General features: G+C 47.1%; 1 protein-coding gene across 2 annotated transcripts in view; it reads right to left on the reverse strand.

Moving 5' to 3' along the window:
* Window positions 1–408: 408 nt before the first annotated feature.
* PRNP (prion protein (Kanno blood group)) overlaps window positions 409–24,474 on the reverse strand; it is a 45,294-nt gene continuing 21,228 nt past the window's right edge. For both annotated transcript variants that reach the window (XM_075346177.1, XM_075346178.1), the window contains exon 2: window positions 409–5,393. In XM_075346177.1, the coding sequence (XP_075202292.1) occupies window positions 4,625–5,383 (759 nt within the window). In that variant the 5' untranslated portion in view covers window positions 5,384–5,393 and the 3' untranslated portion in view covers window positions 409–4,624. The remainder of the gene's footprint in view (window positions 5,394–24,474) is intronic.

Genomic DNA, 24,474 nt, shown 5'->3' on the forward strand with positions numbered 1-24,474 from the left:
TAGGGGTGCAGTTGGACCAGGATTTACAGCGATTTACTATGGGCAGTGATAATCTCTTACTGATAAACCACTCACTGTATTGAAACAACAGCACACAGCCTAATAAGTGACACATTCCTAAAATTAATGTTTCATCCCCTACCTCCTGCTGTCCTCAGATTTCATAGCAAAAACCTGCAGATACAGTATATTGCCTTTAAGAAGTTTTCCTGATGCACTGATTGATACAATCACACAGTAGGTGCCAAATGCCTGTTCTTTGCATTTAAAAGCACTAATCGCTTCTGTCATACCTGAGCATTAAGACACTTTGGCTATTTAAGGGACATGTATAGTGATTTCTGTAAGAGGATTTCAGTGGCTTTCTATGAAGTCATTTGTCCTGGATAAAGGTAACAACCAATCCAGTGTCTGTATAATCCACAGTAGTTTATTATAAACCATTCCATACAACGTGCGAAACAGAATGCGGTATATATATCATGAGGGACATTCTTCGAGGATACAAGAACACAGTTCAATACATTGCTTCAAACATAAAAAAACACAGAGGCAAATGCTTGTATATATACCCATACTGACGCTGTACAATCTGCAGACAACTGCACTGTGATCATGCTGCATGAGTGCTTGATGCATAAAGGTATGTTCATTTGGGGTGGATACTCTATGGATTCTCTAGCCTGATTTTGAGGAGGAAAATCTGCAATGTAGTATCTTTGGAGCAAAGTGGGTGAGGTTTTACCAAATCACGTTCAAGTGCTGCAAAGAAAAAAAAATCTGCAGAGGAAATTAAATTGCAGTGCACAGCACAGCACAGCATTTGGCGCACCCTTGGCATGGCCGTGCATTTCAGTGCTCCTTTTCACCTCCTTATTTTTCCACCTATCTCCACGCTGTATTTCTAGATTGACAATTCTGGCTTCACAGGAGTGAGAGGAGGGTTGGGATAGTTGGAAAAAAAAGTTGCTGGGACTGAAGTGTTTGGCCATGGCAAACGTGCACCAAGCAATTGGGCTTGGTTTGAATAGCCATCCTGAAAATGTCGGCGGTAAGGGCTTGAAATAATCGCACCCTGAGTCAGCGTGTGCGCAGATTGAGCTATCGGCTCAAGATCTCATCTGTGCACTCACCACCTCCGGCCCATTGATCTACCAGCAGCGGCCTTAAGGAAAATGGCGCCCGGAGGTGGCACATGCACATATGAGATCTCGGGTCGTCATTGAGCCGATTCATTCACTCATTCTGTGCACGCGCCGGCTCCTGGCACCATATATTTGAAGCCCGCACAACTGACAGTTTCTGGATGCTCCTGCCAGCACTCACAGTGAGTACCTCGGACACCCGCTGCACCGCCCGCAGCATCACCCTGCTCCACCAGCTGCCTCCTGTGACCCCACTCCACCACCACTGCCACCCCCTTCCTCAGTACCCACGATACAGTGAAGCCGCAATAAGTGAGCTACAGTATAGTGGGGGACGACTGTATGTGCAAGATCTGGAGATCATCAAAGCTCATCGGAGAAGAGTCTACAAGATGTGGTCTTACTGCTGTCAATATCCTGGAGGTGATCGCCTCTGATATCTAGATAAACAGTCAGGGGCACATATTGTACACTTGTCCGAGTAGTAAACTATTGTGTATATCCACAAATACAACACCAGCTTCATTGTTTGAGCATCTGAACAATGCTTCTTATTTCTATATGATATTGGCAGTGTTGCGCTCACACTCTGGATACATATATGAATGACACAACATACTGAATGTCTATATAGATACTGCACATGTATGTATACTTCATATCTATAATTATTTGCAGACAAATGTTTTAATCTAGCCATAGCTATGTAGCAGTGTAGTACCCTGTAAACATTTTTTTTGTAGATTACCTTCATTGCCCAGAATTATCAGGACACCATAGTGTTTCATTGGAATGCGTTACCAAAGATGGTGCTATTTTGCTAAACTGTAAACCAAATTATAAAAGTAACTCCAAATTGTAAAACTTATTTCCCCTTGAAAGCAAAGTTGTTCTTTCATATTGGTACCTTAAAAACGTAGAGGCGCAATCAGGTGCACGATAGAGTAAACCAAAGAAACTTCTCATAATAATTTGTATGTACTGTAATATTTAAAAATGTAAAATGGTACAAGTTAAAGAGAATCTGTCAGAAGATTTTTGCTATGTAATCTGAGATTGCCACAATGTATGAGCAGAGACCCTGATTACAGGGATCTGTCACCTACTGGGCTGTGTTTTGCTGTTTTATTACCAGGAGATTACAACTACTGGACAAGTGGCTTTGTACCTCCTAGTCCAACCACGCCCTCAGCACTGATTGGCAGCTCTCAGTCATTATATATTGTACACAGAAAGCTGTGGTGTGGGCAGGGTTACACACAGCCCAACAACTGAGCTCTGCAGCAGAGAAAACTGATTGGATCAAAACTTCTGCACCCAGCAAACTAATAGAAAAACATCAAAGGAGACCGGTTGTCATTGCCGTGCTTTTCACTACTCCAAAGACGAAAATTAAATAATCCAAGTCTTTATTAGAGGAGCTAAAATAAGTCAACGTGTTTCTGGGATCACAGCCCCCTTCAGGACAAAATAGCACTGACAAGCATAGAGCACTATCCTTAAGGGGGCTGTGAGTATAGAAACGCCTTGACTTATATTAGCTCCTCTAATATAGACTTGGATGATTTAATTTTCGTCTTCGGAGTGGTGAAAAGCATGGCAATGACAACCGGTCTCCTTTGATGTTTTTCTATCTGCCTGAATCTCCGGTGCTGCAGCTATCTCCACCATTACATGCTTCTCTAGGTGTTGTGACCTTTCACAACCCCTATAGGTGAGTACATTCTTCCCTTCTTCTGCTCCTGCCTACCTGGTAAGACCGTATTGCACCTTTTCTTCCACAGGCTCTTTTTTATTTTACGCAGCAAACTAAATGATAGACCATTGGAATCATTCATGTTGGTGTCAGATTACATAGCAAAAACCTGTAGTAAGATTACCTTTAAGGAAAGGGGACCCCAGTCTTGAGCCTAAATCCGACTAGAGTAAGGTGCACCTCTTAATAAATTTAGCACATCCTTGGGCTGTCTGTGTCACAGACAATTAAGCCTATTCAGCTACAATGTAAATTTGATGGAGGTTGTTTATTGTGGACAGGTTTTTTGTTGACCGTGCGTATGATGGCCAAAAGTGCAGAAAAATCATCCAAAAGAAGGAAAAAGATGTTAAAATAGGGCATGTAAACATTATCAATTGGAGGTTAATTTGGAAGGTCAACTGCCATCAACTAAAAGAGGAGGAAACCTATATAGTCAACATATCTGATGGAGCATAAAGCTGTAAAATGGTCATACACCACAAAAGTAGGATGAACAACCAGTGAATGAATGGTTGTCTTTTCAATGATCATTATCATGCACACTTTTGTCCACATTGGTTGTTAAAGTCAATCAAACTGGCCATGCTTAATCAATGACACCAGGCAAAGAGAAATTGATTTTTCCGGGAACCTTTTGAAAACATTTTGTGAAGGTTCTTTCAGTAAAAATATCTCATGAACTAGTATCTATTGGACAAAACATTTTAATATGGGTGACTTCTTACAAGTTGGTGACAGATACTTCGACATTGGCAGCTAAAACTATTGAGCGAATTCTTTCAAGACGCTGACACAGAGTTCGTCATGCACTAAATCAATCATTAGATGTTTATTTTTTCCCATCAAACTGGTCATTTTAGTTAAAATCATAATTTTTTTAAAATCAACTTTAGTCTAATGTGTATGGCCACCTTATGATAATTTTAGTCTAATGTGTATGGACACCTTATGGTAATTTTAGTCTAATGTGTATGGCCACCTTATGGTAAAATATTATACATCATGGGTGACCATTCTGCACTAAAGGCCTCGGGGGTTTTCTTTTTGCATGTCCTGTAAATATTAATTTTTTTAATGTAATCAGCTCAGAACTGAAGATTTTATGACTGGTCAGGCAGTGATACTTTATTAGGTTCACTTATAGACCACCACTATAGCAATCTCACTGAAATGTCTTTACAGTCCATTACGTTACTGAGATTTCATGACAGTCCTTTGTGTCTTTCTTACTAAATGACTTCTACATATGACAACCACTAAATAATATTAAGAAAACTCAATATGAAAAACGCCATCAATGTATGTCAAGTCAACTGATCAATGGGTATTAGGCATTAACGAAATAACCATGCAATAAAAAAAGTGACTGGAGTGGTGGAACAATAAAAGAGAAAACAATACAAAAAAACCCATAAAAACTAAAAACACAGTGAAGGCAGGTTTTTTCTTTACAATAATAATAAAAAAAGTTCATGTTACTAACATGGCGGTTAAAACCTGTATCCAAGCAAGACTGACAGATTGATTCTTTTTAAAATTATCATACAGCTCTGATGTGTGATGTGTACACTAATATAGGACACAGCATATGTTGTAAAGGGATCCCATAATATAGCAATGATACAGGGAATCAGAAGAAAGAAGCAGTGGAGCAGGACATGTACCGATCTCATCTATATGTACAGAAGCCTTTTCCACTAGTGAGCATTCATGTCTCCCATCATTCCACCACAAAATATACAAAGAGTGTGATGAAGAGGATGAGACTTGGGCTAACGAGGAGATTCAACCCAGATCCATAACCACCATAACCACTGTAATATTCAGGTCCCCTTTTATATTCGGTAACGCACAACTGCCGGATGACGCTGCTCTTCACTCTATATTCAGTTTGGTCTATTTCAGAGATATTCTTCCCCTCATTCGGCTTCATCACATATTCGGTCATGGACATGTTGTAGCAGTCAGTGACAAATCTGTCTTCGTTCACATATGGATTTCCTTGGTACGTTGGTCTGTAAACCTGACGGGGCATTTGGTTTTGGTAGCTGTTATAATAACGAGAGTCCATATCATTGTCAAAGCTATACCTCATGTTGCTAACTGCACTGCCCAACATGTAACCTCCAATTGCTCCTGCAGCAGCTCCTGCAGCCACCATTTTCATATTGGTCTTACTTTTAGGAGGCTTATACTGCTTATTAAAGTTGCTTCCTCCTGGATTATAATTATTTCCCCAGTTGCCACCAGTATTCCAATTGCTTCCTGGATTGGCTGGGTAATGGGGATTCCAGTTGCCTCCAGTGTTGCCTGTATGACTGGGGTTCCAATTACTTCCAGTGTTGCCTGGGTAACTAGGATTTCGGTTGGTTCCAGAACTCCAGCCACCACCTTTACTTTTCCCACCTTTCTTAGACGTTACCGTCATTACAAGAAAGAATGAGATTAATGCAAGGTGAATCCAGAACGTTTTTGCCATCTTGATCAATCTGCAATAAAAGAAATGAAGGTTATTTTCGAATTTCATTATACGGTTACATTTATTTTTCATAATGTTAAACATGAAACTCAGTAGTTAAATTTGTATTTTATTACCAATCTTTTTTTTAAAAGGGATATTTCAGTTCCCGGCAGTTATGGCACATCTGTTGGATATGCCAGTGTCTGATATACAAGTTTCACCTCTGAAAGCCCAATCTATCTCAAGAACAGGCCCCTGATTGCGCAACTGTGAATGGAGATCGGCCCCATTGGTGAAGGTCTCCATTTATTTCTATAAGGACACGTGCACATGTTGAGTATTTGGTGAGTTTTTTGTGGCCACAATCAGGGGTAGGTGATAAATACAGAAATGGAGTCCGTGTTTCTATTATACTATTCTTCTATTTGTTCCACTCCTGGTTTTGGCTTAAAAATACTAAGGTAGAAAACTCACCAAATACTCAACGTGGACATGTGGCCTTAAGGCCGCTTTACACGCAACGACATATCTAACGATATGTCGTCGGGGTCACGGAATTCGTGACGCACATCCAGCATCGTTAGCGACTTCATTGCGTGTAACACCTACGAGCCACCGCTAACGATCAAAAATACTCACCTAATCGTTGATCGTTGACACGTCGTTCATTTTCAAAATGTCGTTGCTCGTTGTGGACGCAGGTTGTTCGTCGTTCCTGAGGCAGCACACATCGCTACGTGTGACACCCCGGGAACGACGAACAACAGTGTTCCTGCGTCCTCCGGCAACAAGGTGGGAGTGTCGTTAATGTGGCTGCTTCCGCCCCTCCACTTCTATTGGTCGCCGGCTGTGTGACGTTCTGCTGTGATGCCACACGAACGTCCCCCTAAGGCCTGAAACACACATCCGTGAAACACGTGCGTGTTTGGTCCGTTTCCGTGTATACTGGAGACACGGCCAAATGTGCACCAATGTTACTATATCTCTGCGGTTACAATTGCGTTTTTGGTTATGTCCGTGAGTCCGTCTCCGTGATGCGTTTTTTGGTCCATGTCTCACGCCAGCATGTCCGTTTTCTGCACGCAACACGCAGCACGGACCCAATGAAAGTCAATGGGTCTGTGCGCACGTCCGAGTGACACGGACGCATCTCTGTTTGCTCCCTGTACGTTTTGTGCTTTTTTCATGTGATGTCGGTCTTTTTTCTTTTTCTGTTTCGTTCTCTCCCTCAGTCCGTCGGTCGGTCTCTCTGTCTTATCTGTCCCTCTAGCTGTCTGTCGGTCAGTTCCCCCCCTCGTTCATACTTACCGTTCCCCGATCTCCGGCGCGGCGCTGCACGGCTGTTATAAAAACTCCGGCGGCTTTTACTATTTTGAAAAAGCCGGCCGCCCATTAATCAATCTCGTATTCCCTGCTTTACCCGCCCACCGGCGCCTGTGATTGGTTACAGTCACACACGCCCACCACGCTGAGTGACAGCTGTCTCACTGCACCCAATCACAGCAGCCGGTGGGCGTGTCTATACTGTGCAGTGAAATAAATAAATAAATAATTAAAAAAACCGGCGTGCGGTCCCCCCCCATTTTAATACCAGCCAGATAAAGCCATACGGCTGAAGGCTGGTATTCTCAGGATGGGGAGCTCCACGTTATGGGGAGCCCCCCACCCTAAAAATATCAGTCAGCAGCCGCCCAGAATTGCCGCATACATTATATGCGACAGTTCTGGGACTGTACCCGGCTCTTCCCGATTTGTCCTGGTGCGTTGGCAAATCGGGGTAATAAGGAGTTATTGGCAGCCCATAGCTGCCAATAAGTCCTAGATTAATCATGTCAGGCGTCTCCCCGAGATACCTTCCATGATTAATCTGTAAGTGACAGTAAAAAAACACACACACACCTGAAAAAAATCATTTATTAGAAATAAAAAACACAAACAAATTCCCTCATTACCAATTTATTAACCTCGACAAAGCCCTCCATGTCTTGCGTAATCCACGGACCTCCAGCGTCGCTTCCAGCTCTGCTGCATGGAGGTGACAGGAGCAGCAGAATACACCGCCGCTCCTGTCACCTCCACGCAGAAACTGAGGTGAGTAGCGCGATCAGCTGCTGTCACTGAGGTTACCCACGGCCATCGCTGGATCCAGCGGTGGCCGCGAGTTACCTGACTGACAGCAGCTGATCGCGCTACTCATCTCATTAGCTGCGTGGAGGTGACCGGAGCGGCGGTGTATTCTGCTGCTCCTGTCACCTCCATGCAGCAGAGCTGGAAGCGACGCTGGAGGTCCGTGGATTACGCCGGACATGGAGGGCTTTGTCGGGGTTAATAAAATGGTAATGAGGGAATTTGTTTGTGTTTTTTATTTCTAATAAATGATTTTTTCGCTGCCCGTTTTTTCCATGAACACAAAAAACGTTACATTCTACGTTGCTTCCACCTGACAGTCAGTCATTCCACAACTGATCCATCATGAGACGGATGTCATAAAGGGGGCTTTACATGCTGCAACATCGCTAATGCGGAGTCGTTGGGGTCACGGAATTTGTGACGCACATCCGGCCGCATTAGCGATGTTGTTGCGTGTGACACTGATGAGCAATTTTGCATCGTTGCAAAAACGTGCAAAATCGCTCATCGGTGACATGGGGGTCCATTCTCGATTATCGTTACTGCAGCAGTAACGATGTAGTTCGTCGCTCCTGCGGCAGCACACATCGCTATGTGTGACGCCGCAGGAACGAGGAAGCTCTCCTTACCTGCCTCCCGGCCGCTATGAGGAAGGAAGGAGGTGGGCGGGATGTTACGTCCCGCTTAGGTCCGCCCCTCCGCTGCTATTGGGTGGCCGCTCAGTGATGTCGCTGTGACGCCACACGGACCGCCCCCTTAGAAAGGAGGCGGTTCGCTGGTCACAGCGACGTCGCCGGGCAGGTAAGTATGTGTGACGGGTCTGAGCGATGTTGTGCAGCACGGGCAGCGATTTGCCCGTGTCGCGCAACAGATGAGGGCGGGTACCCACACTAGCGATATCGGGACCGATATCGCAGTGTGTAAAGTAGCCTTAAGTCACAATCTGTCGTTAATACAACTCTATGGGGAAAAAACTGAATCCTGTAAAATATTTTGCAGGATACCGTATTTTCTCAAGGCGACGGATTGTGACCGAGGGTAAAAGACGGAAATGTGAAAGTAGCCTTAAATGCGGCTTTTCTCCTTAATCTACCATCATTCATTTTTTGTTTCTGCAGCTTTCTATTTTTGACATATAACTCCCTCTTCCCTACATGTAAATCAAGTCTATTTATCCAAGTAGGTGTGGTCATGAACTCTTCTCTATGAGAATCTTCTTAAAGTTAAGCTGTCAGGTCCCATATGCCCTCTAACCTAGTAGCAGGGACAAGTGTGGGCTAAAAATCCCTGCGTAATCATCCCTGTCTAATAACACCGTGTAAAAGCAAAATGTAAAAATAGGGTTCATAACTTACGTTTTCCCTATGCTAATAAGCGCTGGGACTACTCGCAACGGGTTGCTTCGCCCCAACTAATCTGCCCTCTTTCCATGGTATCACGTCCCTGTGGGCGTGATACTATGATTTCAATGAGCCAACGTCACCGCTAGCTCATGGAAATCTCGCGCATGTACGCTTCTCATTCCCGCAGTGTCGCTTGGCCTCCTTAGCCAGGTGTATGCTTGTCGGCTTCACAAGCTCACTGCACATGATCCTAAGTCTCCTGAACTTCCGACCATGCGCAGAGCGCGTCTGAAGTCGGGAATAAGATGCACGCAAGAATGAGATTTCCATGAGCCGGTGGTGACGTCAGCTCATTGAAATCATGGTATCATACCCACAGAAAGAGGGCAGACTAGTTGGGGCAAATCAACACCCTTGCGACTACTCCCATTGCTTATTAGCATAGGGAAAACATAAGTTATAAACCCTTTTTTTTATACTTTGCTTTTACACAATATTATTAGACAGGGATGCTTAGGCAGGGATTTTTAGCCCACACATGTCCCTGCTGCTAGGTTTGAGGGCATATGGAATCTGACAGGTTCACTTTAAGGACCAGACCCATTTGGATTAAAAGGCTAAACTGACATAGGGAAGAATGAGCCATATCTCAGACATGAAGAAGTGTAGGAGCAAAAAATAGTGCAAGATTCAGGACAACTGTGGTATTTACACCAGGTAAGGGAATAATACATATATGTCAAGTGACAGTTCTTTTTAAAGCATAACCATAGTTTTGATTTTTATTTCATAACTCAATAGTTCACATTAAAATAAGCATCTTTGTAATATTTCTTATCAGACAAATCTGCTTCTATCTCTGCCAGAATTGATCAGCTTGATGGACAGCTGCACCAATGGGGCAAACCTCTATTCACAGTACCACAAGATGGGGTTCTGTTTTTGAGCTAGGTTGGGCTTTTAGACGTGGGACCTTGCAGAGTCGGCGTCCCTGCCTTACTCACAGGCGCGGCCGGGTCCCATTTTCCCTTGGTGCGGCGTGGCCTTACACTTGCTCTCCTGCCTTTCTTCCCTCCCATGATGCACAGGGTTCCTGGGAGTGCACCTAAAACGCACACGCGCACACCTACCCTCCTCTTAAAGGGCCAGCATGCCATTTTCCAGAAAAGCCTCTCAGCCTATGACTGAGAAGCACTATGTATTTAAGGCACCTTCCCATTAGGGAAGGTGCCTGCACAAAGTTCCCAGTTAGTCATGTTTATCTATGTAGTTGTCAGGTACTGTTACCCCTGTATCATTCACCTGTTCCTGAGTCTGCCCTCCCATACCTATCATTCCCTGTTGTATCCACCATACCTGTTTGTATCTGCCTGCCTATCTACCCTGTTCATCTCACTTGTACCTGCCTGCATATGTGTTCATACCTGAGACCATCTCCTGTCCTGGGGGGTCAGCTGCCACAGTCCTGGTCACTACCATGGGAGTGGTACTTGGCGTCTACCTGGTGGTAGGTGCTTAGTTAAGCCTCTCCCACTAAGGGTAAGCCTGGGTCCCCCTGTTGTCCAGTGGGTCCACTAATCCCACTTGTTGCCCCCAACACCAGCCGTGAGTGTTACAGACCTGCATCTATCAGACATTAAGGCTATGTGCGCACGTGTGCGTATTACATGCAGTTACGCTGCGATCTGCAGCACAGCGTAACTGCATGCATCCTGCGTCCCCTGCACAGTCTATGGAGATTGTGCAGGAGCCATGCGCACAAGGCATATTAGAACGCAGCGATTCGGCTGCTGCCCGAATCGCTGCGTTCTAAGAAGTGACATGTCACTTCTTCCGTGTGGTTTGCATGCTGTCTATAGGGAGAGGCAGCATGCAGAGCGCACGTTCTCTGCCGGCACCATGCGCTTCAGAACGGAGCTTTTCAGCTGCGCTCTGAAGCGCACCTTTTAGGTGCGGTGCAGATCGCACACGTGCACACAGCCTAAGGCATATCCAACAGAAGAGGAAATTAGTGAATATTCCCTGAGTGAGGTGGGCGCCTTATCTGTTTGCCAGTGCTGCCAAGTAACTTTATACTCAGCCACAATACCTGTAATCTATTTTACAATGAATAATTTCACTTCCTAGTAAAAGGGAATTGGCCCCATCAAAAGCTTTTAAAGGTGGTAAGATCTTTATTACAATTTGAATAGGATATAAACAAGCATATACCAGATTCCATGATATGCCTCCCATAGTATCCTTATTTTAACACCCAATAACGCTATTTTAGAATAAGACAAAACAATCACTGATCTTGGGGAGACCAGCCAGAGAAAACACTGCCGGCAGCCAGCGAGGGCGCTCAAGACAGTGAAATCCTAGGTACATTGCCCCCTGGGAAATATGCAAATCAAAAAAGTCCGTGCAGCCTCTGTTAGGAGTCTCAACACAGAAACCAGCCAGATATCCCTCCGGGAAGGACCCAGCCAAGGGGTGTCTCTTTTTAGGAGACCACCATAACCACCATATTAAGTGGCCCTTTTAGTCAATATCCAACTTTTTGACAAGTTTAAAGATATGACAAGGGAAATACCAAGGCCAGGTATCCATCCACAGACAGCTGTTTCGGGGTATTGCCCCTCATCAGTGTGGAGTAGGATTCTGGCCAGGTGGGAGCAATGCCTAGTAGACCAACAAGACAAAACAATCACTGATCTCGGGGAGACCAGCCAGAGAAAACACTGCCGGCAGCCAGCGAGGGCGCTCAAGACAGTGAAATCCTAGGTACGTTGCCCCCCTGGAAAATATGCAAATCAAAAAAGTCCGTGCAGCCTCTGTTAGGAGTCTCAACACAGAAACCAGCCAGATATCCCTCCGGGAAGGACCCAGCCAAGGGGTGGCTCTTTTTAGGAGACCACCATAACCACCATATTAAGTGGCCCTTTTAGTCAATATCCAACTTTTTGACAAGTTTAAAGATATGACAAGGGAAATACCAAGGCCAGGTATCCATCCACAGACAGCTGTTTCGGGGTATTGCCCCTCATCAGTGTGGAGTAGGATTCCGGCCAGGTGGGAGCAATGCCTAGTAGACCAACAAGACAAAACAATCACTGATCTCGGGGAGACTAGCCAGAGAAAACACTGCCGGCAGCCAGCGAGGGCGCTCAAGACAGTGAAATCCTAGGTACATTGCCCCCCTGGGAAATATGCAAATCAAAAAAGTCCGTGCAGCCTCTGTTAGGAGTCTCAACACAGAAACCAGCCAGATATCCCTCCGGGAAGGATCCAGCCAAGGGGTGGCTCTTTTTAGGAGACCACCATAACCACCATATTAAGTGGCCCTTTTAGTCAATATCCAACTTTTTGACAAGTTTAAAGATATGACAAGGGAAATACCAAGGCCAGGTATCCATCCACAGACAGCTGTTTTGGGGTATTGTCCCTCATCAGTGTGGAGTAGGATTCTGGCCAGGTGGGAGCAATGCCTAGTAGACCAACAAGACAAAACAATCACTGATCTCGGGGAGACCAGCCAGAGAAAAGCCAGGGATATCTGGCTGGTTTCTGTGTTGAGACTCCTAACAGAGGCTGCACGGACTTGATTTGATTTGCATATTTCCCAGGGGGCAATGTACCTAGGATTTCACTGTCTTGAGCGCCCTGCTGCCGGCAGTGTTTTCTCTGGCTGGTCTCCCCAAGATCAGTGATTGTTTTGTCTTGTTAGTCTACTAGGCATTGCTCCCACCTGGCCAGAACCCTACTCCACACTGATGAGGGGGAATACCCCGAAACAGCTGTCTGTGGATGGATACGTGACCTTGGTATTTCCCTTGTCATATCTTTAAACTTGTCAAAAAGTTGGATATTGACTAAAAGGGCCACTTAGTATGGTGGTTATGTTGGTCTCCTAAAAAGAGCCACCCCTTGGCTGGGTCCTTCCTGGAGGGATAGCTGGCTGGTTTCTGCTATTTTAGAATAGACAGACATCAAAGGAAATGATGCCAAGAACATGGAGAACATTTTTGAAAAGGGACATTATTTCATTCCAGTCAACATCTTGTGATGAAAGAGAATCAGATTTATGAATATAAGGCAGGCAGCGAGATCACATCAACAAGAAGCTGCACGCAAGATGAGAAGGACTAACTATAATAGGCAACAAGCTGGAACAGTAAAGTCTGAATTAGATTATGAAATTTTCTTTAAGGGTAACCACACCCTGGTTCTTTCCATATATCACATTGCAAGCAGAAAGAAATACATTCCCAGTCCCTTCCCTTATATTTCCAGTTACTGGCCACCAATCCAATTGCCACACTATCCTCATAGCTTTAGTACTCCTTCTGGCTGTTGACACAAAAAAATCTTTGAGTCTTTGAGAAACCACACCCGGCAACTTTTTCCGGCCACTCTGACCTTTCTTTACTTTTCAATAGTCTTGTTATTATAATGAAAAACACATTTAACGCAGTTACAAGTATTAATCAGAACATGGTGGTATCATGGCAGAATATAACTCAATGGGGTTATGTGCAGTATAATAAATGGTACATGTCTTGGAGGAAGAGGCTTAGTTCCGGAGTTCAGTCCCAATGTGGCACCCTGGACAAGCCAGGTAGCCACATGAATAACATTTGCACCCCCACCCCCCCGGACAGAAACACACATCAAACACAAAACCCTTGTTGCCTCCCTCAAGGAGCTGATGTCCACACCAGGTGGGGTGGAGCCAGGCGGTTGGCCCCACCCACCGAGGAGTTCACAGGCCTGGAGGCGGGAAAGGGAAGGAGTTGAGTTAGGAAAGTGAAGGAGAGTGGAAGTGTGAGGAGCAAGACAGATGTCTGGGTCGGAGCCCGGACACGTACAGCAAGGTTGGCAGACGGTGGTGGCCGTCTGCAGGAGTTAGTGGAGCTCCACAGAGCCGAAAGGACCGGGGTCGGGCGTCGGCCCGCTGGTACCGGAACGGGGAACGGAGTGAAACTAAGCACACACAGGCAGGGCCATCGGACCCCGACCAGGCTTGGAGCCGCCGTTAATTGTCAAATCCGACTGTGACGGGAACCCCATGGGTTTCCCAACTACCAAGTCCCGTTTGAAGGCAACCGTCCGCACCGTGCGGGTATACAGCCACCGCCAAAGGCTAGAAACCCAAGGGCTCCTACGGCACCTATACGGCGGGGAGCGAACCACCATTGGGAAGCCATCGGAGTCAAAAGCAAACTACTAAGGTGCAGGGAAAGACAGCCACCATCACCTGTCCGGGGAGTGAGACACTGCGGCCGGCCGCGGGAACCGTTCATCCAGCCGTTTGGTTTACCGGAGACTCATGTGACTTTCTATTGCTGAGTGAGTACACCAGTGCCATCCGGCACTACGCCGCGCTGTCCCAGCGACCCTGCACCTCGCCAGCCCTGCCTCCCCGTCACCTCACCGAGCCCCGGGACCACTAGCCCCTATCCACGGAGGGGGAAAACATCCCAGCTGCTCCCTAACAACGCTCCCGGGATCCCCGTCACCAGCAGTGGTGGTGCCCACCTTCACCACAAACCGTGGGTGGCGTCACGGACTCAATCCCTAAACAATCCTCCCCTTTTCACTCACGGGCGAGGTGCGCCGCTCGAGTTCCCGGATCCGGCCCACCGCTCGAGCCACCGAGCAGCAGTATCAGCAGCAGCGCCGGACCCGAGCGTCAGCGTTTAGTTGAGCAGTGCCCCGCCGCCCGCGACAACTTGGCGTCACGAACAGGAACCTTACCGTTCTACCAGCTGGTAGAAGTGCGCCTTGTAGTCCCGCCGGCGGTGTCCGGCCGAAAAATTTCAGATTCCGCCATCTTGGGCGCGAAGATTTTCCCGCTCGAGCGCCTTCTCGAGCAGACGAGACGTGAAAAGCAAAGCCCCGCCCCTAAAGAGGGAGTGCGAATCGAGTACCAAGGGGGGGCGAATGGTGTCTGTTCGCATGTAGCCGATGCTATAGAGGCAGGGACGCCAGGACTCTGCAAACCAACTGGTTCCTGGAAGAAGAGCTGCACAGCATGTCCCGTCCGTCCGACACCGCTGAAGCTACAGAGCCCACGCCAGGAACAGCGGCGTGGGTGGAAGTCCGGACCGCGAGGATGTGTAGCCGCCTGCAGGCCCAGGTCGCATCTTTCCTGCAGGGATGGGTGGCCGAAATGGCGGAGATAGCGACGGCCGTGCGGAGACGCGAGGTGGAGGCAGAATTGGGAGAGCGGATAAGTGACCCACGCCCCTGTGTCCAAGTTGGACCGGTCGCTGCGGGTGAGGGGCCCGGTCTGTGCCCGCTCGCCCTGCTGCCTCCCCCGCTACCCGTGCCGGTCGCTGCTGCCCCGTCACTAGGTCCGCTATCCCCACCCCCGGTAGCTGTGCTCCGCCCGTCCGCCCCGAGGGGCCTGCCGGCAAGCGGCGTCCAAAGACAACCCGAGCCGCTGCCGTGGAAAATCCGGCGGGAGGTGCCCGTCCGTGAAGACGAGCCGGCGGTAGCGGAAGTGGCCGCACCTAAGACTGTCCCGGCTACGGCCATCTGTCCGATCCAAGAGGAGGCCCAGTCGGTGAGGAACCCTGTACCCAAACCCCAAATCTCGGCGGAGGCTGCGCTGGGTCGCCGCTGTGAGGCAGCACCCCAGGCCATGTCACCACGGGAGCTTCCAAAAAGGGTGCCAGTTGTGGGCAGCGTGAAGGAAGTCCCGCGGGGCCCAACCCGTGTGCGGGGACACGCAGACGCCCTTTATTGGGACAGGGAACCGACCCCGTTGGGCTGGGAGATTGCCGAGAGGGAGCGGCAGAAGGCAGAGGTCATAGCCCGCACCATCCGGGAAAAGGACAACCTCCGCCATGCCACCTTCCGAGTACGGGGCCCGGTGTACGAAGGCCAGGTACGAAGATTCGACCCCCGTTGGGGCTTTGGCTTCATTTATGAACCGGGCCTGGAGGCCGAAGCATTTGTGGCCCGTCAGGACGTGCATGCCCATTTGCCCACCGGTCACCCCGGAAGAGATCTGTTGCCCGGGGACGTTGTGTCTTACACCCGACACTGCGGGGAGCGGGGGCCTGGTTTGCCCTCAACGTGAAGGTGAGGGTAGGCCGCAGTGCCCCTGCAGAGTCCCAGTCCCCTCCCCCACCTTGCCAGCAGGATGTTGAGGTGGAACAGGTCTGTGAGGAGTTTACCCTGAAGTAAGGCAGCGGTCCACCGTTGCAAACTGTTGTCCCCGTTGGGACCCCCAGCACCGTTGTTCCTGAATGATAAAAGTACTAATCAACCGAGTTTTACCTGATTGCATATAGTGATTAACCCGGCCGTTGCCGACAAGTTGTCCCTGGAGGGACCCTGTGTTACCGTCCGCATGAGGAACTCTTCATGAACAATGCCTGAGAACTTGCAGGGCACCCACGAACTTGTGGGTTTGTAAATAAGTTGGGATGGATGACGTTGCCGCCTCCGGAGAGGCAGAATTGGAGGATGGGCCTGGAGGAAAGTGATGGCCCAGGCCCGCCACTACCGTAACCGGTGGCGATCCTCTGGAGGTTTGGGGGGCCCCCTGGACATGGGGTCCCTTGACGTGACAGCCGGGCGCGAGTTACCGTGCCCGTTCCCGCTCGGGTGACCTGGACCTGGACTGGGGTGAAAGGGGTGCTGCCCACTTCTTAGGGACAGCATCAAGGCTAGGTTGCTTGGGTGGGAGAGCGAAAGTCCGTCCGTCCGTCATTATTAAAAGTGTACATATGTTTATTGTTGAAACGTTCAAGTGTCCTTACAAGCATGCAAATGTTAAATGTTATTTATCTTTTTCAGTTTAAAATAAACCCGGTGATGGACGGCAGCCCGCGGACGGTCTGCGTTTTACCAAGGGGGAATGTGGCGCCCTGGACAAGCCAGGTAGCCACATGAATAACATTCGCACCCCCACCCCCCCGGACAGAAACACACATCAAACACAAAAAACCCTTGTTGCCTCCCTCCAGGGGCTGATGTCCACACCAGGTGGGGTGGAGCCAGGCGGTTGGCCCCACCCACCGAGGAGTTCACAGGCCTGGAGGCGGGAAAGGGAAGGAGTTGAGTTAGGAAAGTGAAGGAGAGTGGAAGTGTGAGGAGCAAGACAGGTGTCTGGGTCGGAGCCCGGACACGTACAGCAAGGTTGGCAGACGGTGGTGGCCGTCTGCAGGAGTTAGTGGCGCTCCGCAGAGCCGAAAGGACCGGGGTCGGGCGTCGGCCCGCTGGTACCGGAACGGGGAACGGAGTGAAACTAAGCACACACAGGCAGGGCCATCGGACCCCGACCAGGCTTGGAGCCGCCGTTAATTGTCAAATCCGACTGTGACGGGAACCCCAGGGGTTTCCCAAGTACCAAGTCCCGTTTGAAGGCAACCGTCCGCACCGTGCAGGTATACAGCCACCGCCAAAGGCTAGAAACCCAAGGGCCAGCGCCTGCGGGCAAAATCGGGCTCCTACGGCACCTATACGCCGGGGAGCGGACCACCGTTGGGAAGCCATCGGAGTCAAAAGCAAACTACTAAGGTGCAGGGAAAGACAGCCACCATTACCTGTCCGGGGAGTGAGACACTGCGGCCGGCCGCGGGAACCGTTCATCCAGCCGTTTGGTTTACCGGAGACTCATGTGACTTTCTATTGCTGAGTGAGTACACCAGTGCCATCCGGCACCGCGCCGCGCTGTCCCAGCGACCCTGCACCTCGCCAGCCCTGCCTCCCCGTCACCTCACCGGGCCCCCGGGACCACCAGCCCCTACCCACGGAGGGGGAAAACATCCCAGCTGCTCCCTAACAACGCTCCCGGGATCCCCCGTCACCAGCAGCGGTGGTGCCCACTTTCACCACAAACCGTGGGTGGTGTCACGGACTCAATCCCCAAACAATCCTCCTCTTTTCACTCACGGGTAAGGAGCACCGCTCGAGTCCCCGGATCCGGCCCACCGCTCAAGCCACCAAGCAGCAGTAGCAGCAGCAGCGCCGGACCCGAGCATCAGCGTTTAGTCGAGCAGCTCCCCGCCGCCCGCGACACCAAGGATCCAGTATCACTCTGACTTTTCTCTTCCATCTCTGGAGCTAGGGCTTGTAGGGTTACCAGCAGAGTAAAGGCCACGTCTCACTAAGCAACATCGCTAGCAACATCGCTGCTGAGGCACGACTTGCTAGTGATGTCGCTCTGTGTGACATCTAGCAACAACCTGGCCCCTGCTGTGAGGTTGCTGGTTGTTGCTGAATGTCCTGGACCATTTTTTAGTTGTTGCTCTCCCGCTGTGAAGCACACAACGCTGTGTGTGACAGCGAGAGAGCAACAACTGAATGTGCAGTGAGCAGGGAGCCGGCTTCTGCGGACGCTGGTAACCAATGTAAATATCGGGTAACCAAGAAGCCCTTCCCTTGGTTACCCGATATTTACCTTTGTTACCAGCGTCCATCGCTCTCACGCTGTCAGTGCCGGCTCCCTGCTCCCTGCACACATAGCCAGACTACACATCGGGGAATTAACCCGATGTGTACTCTGGCTAGGAGTGCAGGGAGCCAGCGATAAGCGGTGTGCGCTGGTAACCAAGGTAAATATCGGGTTGGTTACCTTGGTTACCAAGCGCAGCATCGCTTCCACGCATCGCTGCTGGCTGGGGGCTGGTCACTGGTCGCTGGTGAGATCTGCCTGTGTGACAGCTCACCAGCAACCCGTGTAGCGATGCTCCAGCGATCCTAGCCAGGTCAGGTTGCTGGTGAGATCGCTGGAGCGTCGCTTAGTGTGACAGTACCTTAACATCCACTCCTGTCTCCAACTCCTGAACATCCGCAACCATTATTTGATCACCTAATGGGAGAAGGGCTGCCTGCTTGGCAGTCTCATCAACCTTTTAGTTGCCAGTTGCCTAGAGTGTGATATAGTCTGATATGAGCCTGCACCTTTACAATTGTCACCTCTTGAGGATATAGAAGGGGATGCAAAAGGGTGGCAACTGTCTACGCATTTTTGATTAGTTTGCCAGAGGATCACACAAAGTTCCTGCTATATCAAACAGTCCCATAATCATGGGCGATCCCAAAAAGCGTACCTTGAGTCAGCTTACATTTGCCAGTCTACACGTTTCTGCATTAGCCATCAGCTCAGCCTCTTGTGCCGAGCGGCCATGGGGGAGTGGTTTTTGCACAATTTCCTCTTGGTGAGTGATGGACTGGCAGCACACAGATACTATTGGGTCTGCGTGTTTTCTCTCCAGCATGCTGTCGAACCTAAATGGGGAATCTCAGAGGTGTAACTTGAAGCCCTACAAAATGTGTACAAATGTGTAAAAGGGTATTTTACCTTGTAAATACTATGTATAATACTGGGGTCATCTTTTTGTGGCAGAAAGGCCTTTGCATTTTTCCCAGGCATCACGGCGTGGTGCAACTGCTTTCTGTGCACCCCCTTTAAGAATAGCCTTTTACCATTTCCCACCAAGATCAATTTTCATCTCTTTACTTTCAGTTTTTTCCTCTGCTGATCCCAAGTACCGTACTTTTTTCTTTTTCTATCAATCAACATAACTTGTGTGAGGGCTTGCATTTCGGGGGACGAGTTTTAGTTTGGAAGAATACCATTAATTTTAACATACAATGTGCAGGAAAATAGGGGAAAAAAATAGTGAAAAATTGTAATTTATTTTACATTTTCATTGTGTGGTAAAAATGACCTGGATAGATAGTTCTCAATACAAATATGGCTAAATTTGTATATATAGCGGGTGAAATAGGTATTGCACACTTCACCAATTTTCTTAATAAATTTATTTCTAAAGGCGCTATTGACATGAATTTCCAACCATATGATGGTAACAACCCATCCAATCCATACAGACAAAGAAATCAAACCAAAGATGTCCACAAATTAAGTCATGTGTAATAATGAAAAATGACACAGAGAAAAAGTATTGAACACAGTTACTGAAATGTATTTAATACTTCATACAAAAACCTTTCTGGTGAAGACAGCATCAAGACACCTCCTGTACAGAGGAAATAGTTAGATGCATTGCTCAGGTGTGATTTTGGTCCAATCTCCCACACAAGCACTTTTTAAATCCTAAAGGTTCCGTGGGCTTCTTCTATGAACTCTTTAGCCCCTTTCATAAATTTCCTATTGGGTTCAGGTCAGGTGATCGGCTTGGCCAATCTAGCAGCTTTATTTTCTTTCTCTGAAACCAATTGAGAGTTTCCTTGGTTGTTTGTTTGAGATTTTTGTCTTGCTCAAATGTTCATTCTCATTTCATCTTAATTTTCCAGGTAGATGGCAGCAGATATTTATCAAGAAAGTGTGGGCACATTTGTCCATTAATTTTTCCTTCAATTATACGAAGATTGCCAGTGCCGTATGCTGTATATCAGCCCCACACCAAGATGCTTCCACCTCCAAACTTCACTGTTGGTATGGTGTTAAAGGCCTCCAAACACTGTGTGCATAATGGCATCCAAAGAGTTTAATTTTGGTCCCGTCTATCCTGACTATATTCTTCCAGTATTTCACAGGCTTGCCTGAATCTTGCTGTACAAATGTTAAATGCTCTTGAACATGATTTTTCTTCAGCAATGGAGTCTTGCGTGGTGAAAGTGCACACAGGCAATTGAGGTTGAATGAATTACTTATTACTTTCTTTGAAACAATTGTACTTGCTGATTCCGGGTCTTTTATTAGCTCTCCACAGGTGGTTCTTGGCTCTCGGACATCTCTTCTAATATTTCTTTTTACTCCTCTGTCTTAAAGTTTGCAGGGAGAACCTGGTTGTAGCCGGTTTCTGGTGAACTGATGTTTTCTCCACTTCCGGATTATGGCCCCAATAGTTCTCACTGGAGCCTTCAATAGTTTAGAAATTCTGTAATCAATGCCATCAATATATTTTACAACAATAAGGATGTGAAGGTCTTGAGACAGCTCCTTGGCTTTACCCATCAAGAGATGTTTCTTGTGTAACACCTAATGAGTTACCTTTTTATTTGTCATCAGTTGAAGCTACTGATATTATTTTTCAATAAGTGGCAGGATTGCTTTCTAATTACTGATAGATTTCAGCAGATGTCATGACTTTCCATGTCTTTTTTGCAGCTCTCTTTCTTCATGTGTTCAATGTTTTTTACCTGTTTAATTTCTCATTGCTACACACAACTTAATTTGTGAACATCTATGGTTTGATTTCTTTTCCTGTGTGGATTAGATGGGTTATTACCAACATTTGGTGAGAAAATCATGTTAATAGCACCTTTAGAAATATATTTACTTAGAAAATTGTTGAGATGTTCTACTCTTATTTCACCCGCTGTATATATATATATATATATATATATATATATATATATATATATATATATATATATATATATACATTTAAAAGGAATTTGTCACCTTGGAAAACACTATCTCCAGATAAAGGATACATCGGCAGTTTAATATTGTTACAAGGCTGCCCAGCCATTTTACTGAAAAGAGGGCAAGGGAGAGAATTAAAGATAATCTGTCATCAGGTTTTTGCTACCCCATCTGAGAGCAGCATAATCATGAAATGATAATCTACTGCTGATTAAACAGTCATTCGATCAAAACCACACTAAACAGCCCAGTAAGTGACACGGCACTGGAATCAGGATCTATGCCCCTATGTTATGCTGCTCTCTGATTACGTGGCAAAAACCTGGTGACAGATTCCCTTTAACTTTTTTCCTCCCGGGAGTCACTGCTCAGTATACAGTGAGCAGAGGCTGTAAACATGCCCTGGCACTGTGCATCTGTGCTAAGCGAGCTGTCAATCAAAGTGTTGAGGCATGCTTGCAGCTGCTGTTCACAGTATACTGAGAGGTGCTATAAGCATTGACTGTAATAGCTCCCTGCACTTCCCCAATGAATTAAAAATACCAAAAAAGTGGGCCTAATTGGCAGAGAGATAAACACCCTATGACTTAAAGCCAGCATCTTATGGGAGGAAATAAATTTATTTTCTCCTGGTAGCCGCACTTTCAGTAAGGTGGGCAGATAGTAACGCTATTGACATGCAGATTAACCCTATATCTGCAAGTAAATAGAGTTTTCCAAGATGGCAAGTTCCCTATAACCTCTTTTGCTACTTCATCTGAGAGCACCATAATGTAGGCAAAGAGATTCTGAAACTAACCAAGTTTATCTTAGATCACTGTGTGGAGCTGTTCTGACTTTATTTCAGAATTTAGAGTAGCAGATCTGGGAGCTGTCCCCGCCCACCCAGGCTTTTAACAGAGATTGTGCAGTGAATGAGGTGTCAATCACATCAGCGGGTGTGTTCAACTGGTCTGCACCTGCAGAAGAGTCACACCAATGTTAATCACAGAGCAATTAACCCTTTAGTATGAGTAGCTTGCACACAGATAAGAGAAACACGGATGTTTTTACTCTTTTAACCCTTGCAGCATGCTGTCCTCAGCTTACACTGCAAAATCCTGGTGACAGATTCCCTTTATAATTATGAGTAACAATAAGCTCCAGAAAATGTATGACTGAAATCATAAAACAATATACATATTTCAAATAATTATGATATTCATGCCAAAATTAAGGACTCCGGACAGATCGCGTACGACAAACCACATTGAAGGAAGGAAAAACACAATCAGACACCCACGTGCAAAAAAAATATATATATACACAGAGTGCATGTCTTTTATTTACTTACAAGGGTACATAAGGAGATGGAAAAAGTGGGCGTCAGACATTACAGACATCGTGTATCTCTTCCTTCCATGTGAGTGGCATTTAAATGATTAATAGCAGCGATCAGCGCTGTGTAACATGGCCTTCATATTATGGGTATGGCGTGGACACTGCTACCGCTTGGTATATGGAGACTTGTGACATTGGAAAGCGATCAGGAAAGGGTTAAAAGTATTTATGAATTGCTTACATAAATCAAAAGTTAAAAGGGTTTTAATGTTTTTAAATGACCTCTTATCAATAGAATAGGGGGAAGACTGATCGAATATAGAGCTAAACTGTTTGCGTCGGGGTAGCAAAGAATGAATGGAAAGAAGGGCTGCAAATTCGGGATTTCGAGTTTTCGGGATTGCTGTGTCTCAGCAATCAGATCGTCAGTAATCTATAAGTTATTCCTTATCCCAATAGGGGATACCATAAAAACTTGGTGAAACTCAATAAAAGTCATGGTTGGAATAATTGATAGAGATATTATTTGTCCCTGTCTTTTTGGGGAATTTAAAAATCCTATTAGTTATTAAAATTTCACTTGGGTTTCTCGTAGACACAAAATCGGACTGGCCCACCGGGGGACAGGGGAATTCCCGGGGGGGCCCTATGCAGGAGTTGGTCATCTACCACCTTATATGAGTAGTATTGGCACAATACTCTTGATACACTGTGTACTGACAATGGCAGTATCCCATCATTTATTTTTAAAACTGCCCAGTTTATTATATGGTAAATTTGTGAATGAAGATAATGTAATATATGTATATAGCTGAACAGTGGCCCCCAAACTCAATGTGACTGGTGGGCTCTTGTCACCCTAGTCCGACACTGCCTAGACATATTTTTAGAATGTATCCTGACTATATTTAGCTGAAATGTCATACATCCCATGACACATCCCACTCCCGGCCACAGTCACAAAAATTCCTTTTTCTCACTCCCTCCGCTGGAGCATTTCACACTTTACTCACAGTGTCAGAAAATGTTACCGCAAAAGACACAAGAATTCTTGCTGCTCTCTGATACTCGGATGGCAGATAATCAGCTTTATGATGCACGTGTCTAGATAAGGATCTATAACAGTCCAGTGAATGTCAGGACAGTTCTGCTCAAAAGAGAAATCAATGGTTGGGCTTGTTTGCAATTGTTTGCTTTGTCATAAATGTCCCCAGCGATTGCTAATCTCTAACACTGGATGGATTTTGATTTTTTTTTAGGTGCAATCACATGGGGCAATATGAAACTTTTCCTTTAACAATTATTCGGCATAACACACATGAAATAGAAAGGGGCAAATACTTCTTCACCTTTGCTGAGTCCTTGTACTCCTGAAGTTCTGCACAAAGAGATTATCATATTATATTAGTATTCTGCTCTAATCTATATATATAATTGCCTTATTCTGTCTGTCTGTCTGTCTGTCTGTCTTGCTCCAAAATTGTGTCCTTATGGTGACACAAAGCGGATTGGCCACTGGCCTCGCCATGGCCCCGCCCCCCGCATGGATTGGTCGCTCGCCCTGGCTCCCCCCCACACTGATTGGCCGGCCGCTCGCACAGGCTCCGCCCCCCACACGGATTGGCCTCTCGCCCCGGCACCCTGCACGTATTGGCAACTCGGCCACGCCCCGCCCCCCCTCACGCAATGCACGCTCGCTCTGGCCCCGCCCCCCGCACGCATCCCCCGAACTGACACGGAGACACGACTACCAGGTGAGTACTGTACCCCCAGGAGCCCACACCAGCATACTCCGCCATCCCAGCCGACACAAACCCTCGCATTGCTGGGGTTTGCCGCCGTATGCTGGTGTGGGCTCCCGTGCGAGTGGGGGACGTGATGCGCTGGTAACCATGGTAGCATAGTTACCAGCGCATCAAGGTCCTGCAGCGGCGAAAAATACACACACGCACACACATAACAACACACACATACACACA

Source organism: Anomaloglossus baeobatrachus, chromosome 4 (assembly GCF_048569485.1).
Source record: "Anomaloglossus baeobatrachus isolate aAnoBae1 chromosome 4, aAnoBae1.hap1, whole genome shotgun sequence".
Taxonomy (NCBI): Eukaryota; Metazoa; Chordata; class Amphibia; order Anura; family Aromobatidae; genus Anomaloglossus; species Anomaloglossus baeobatrachus.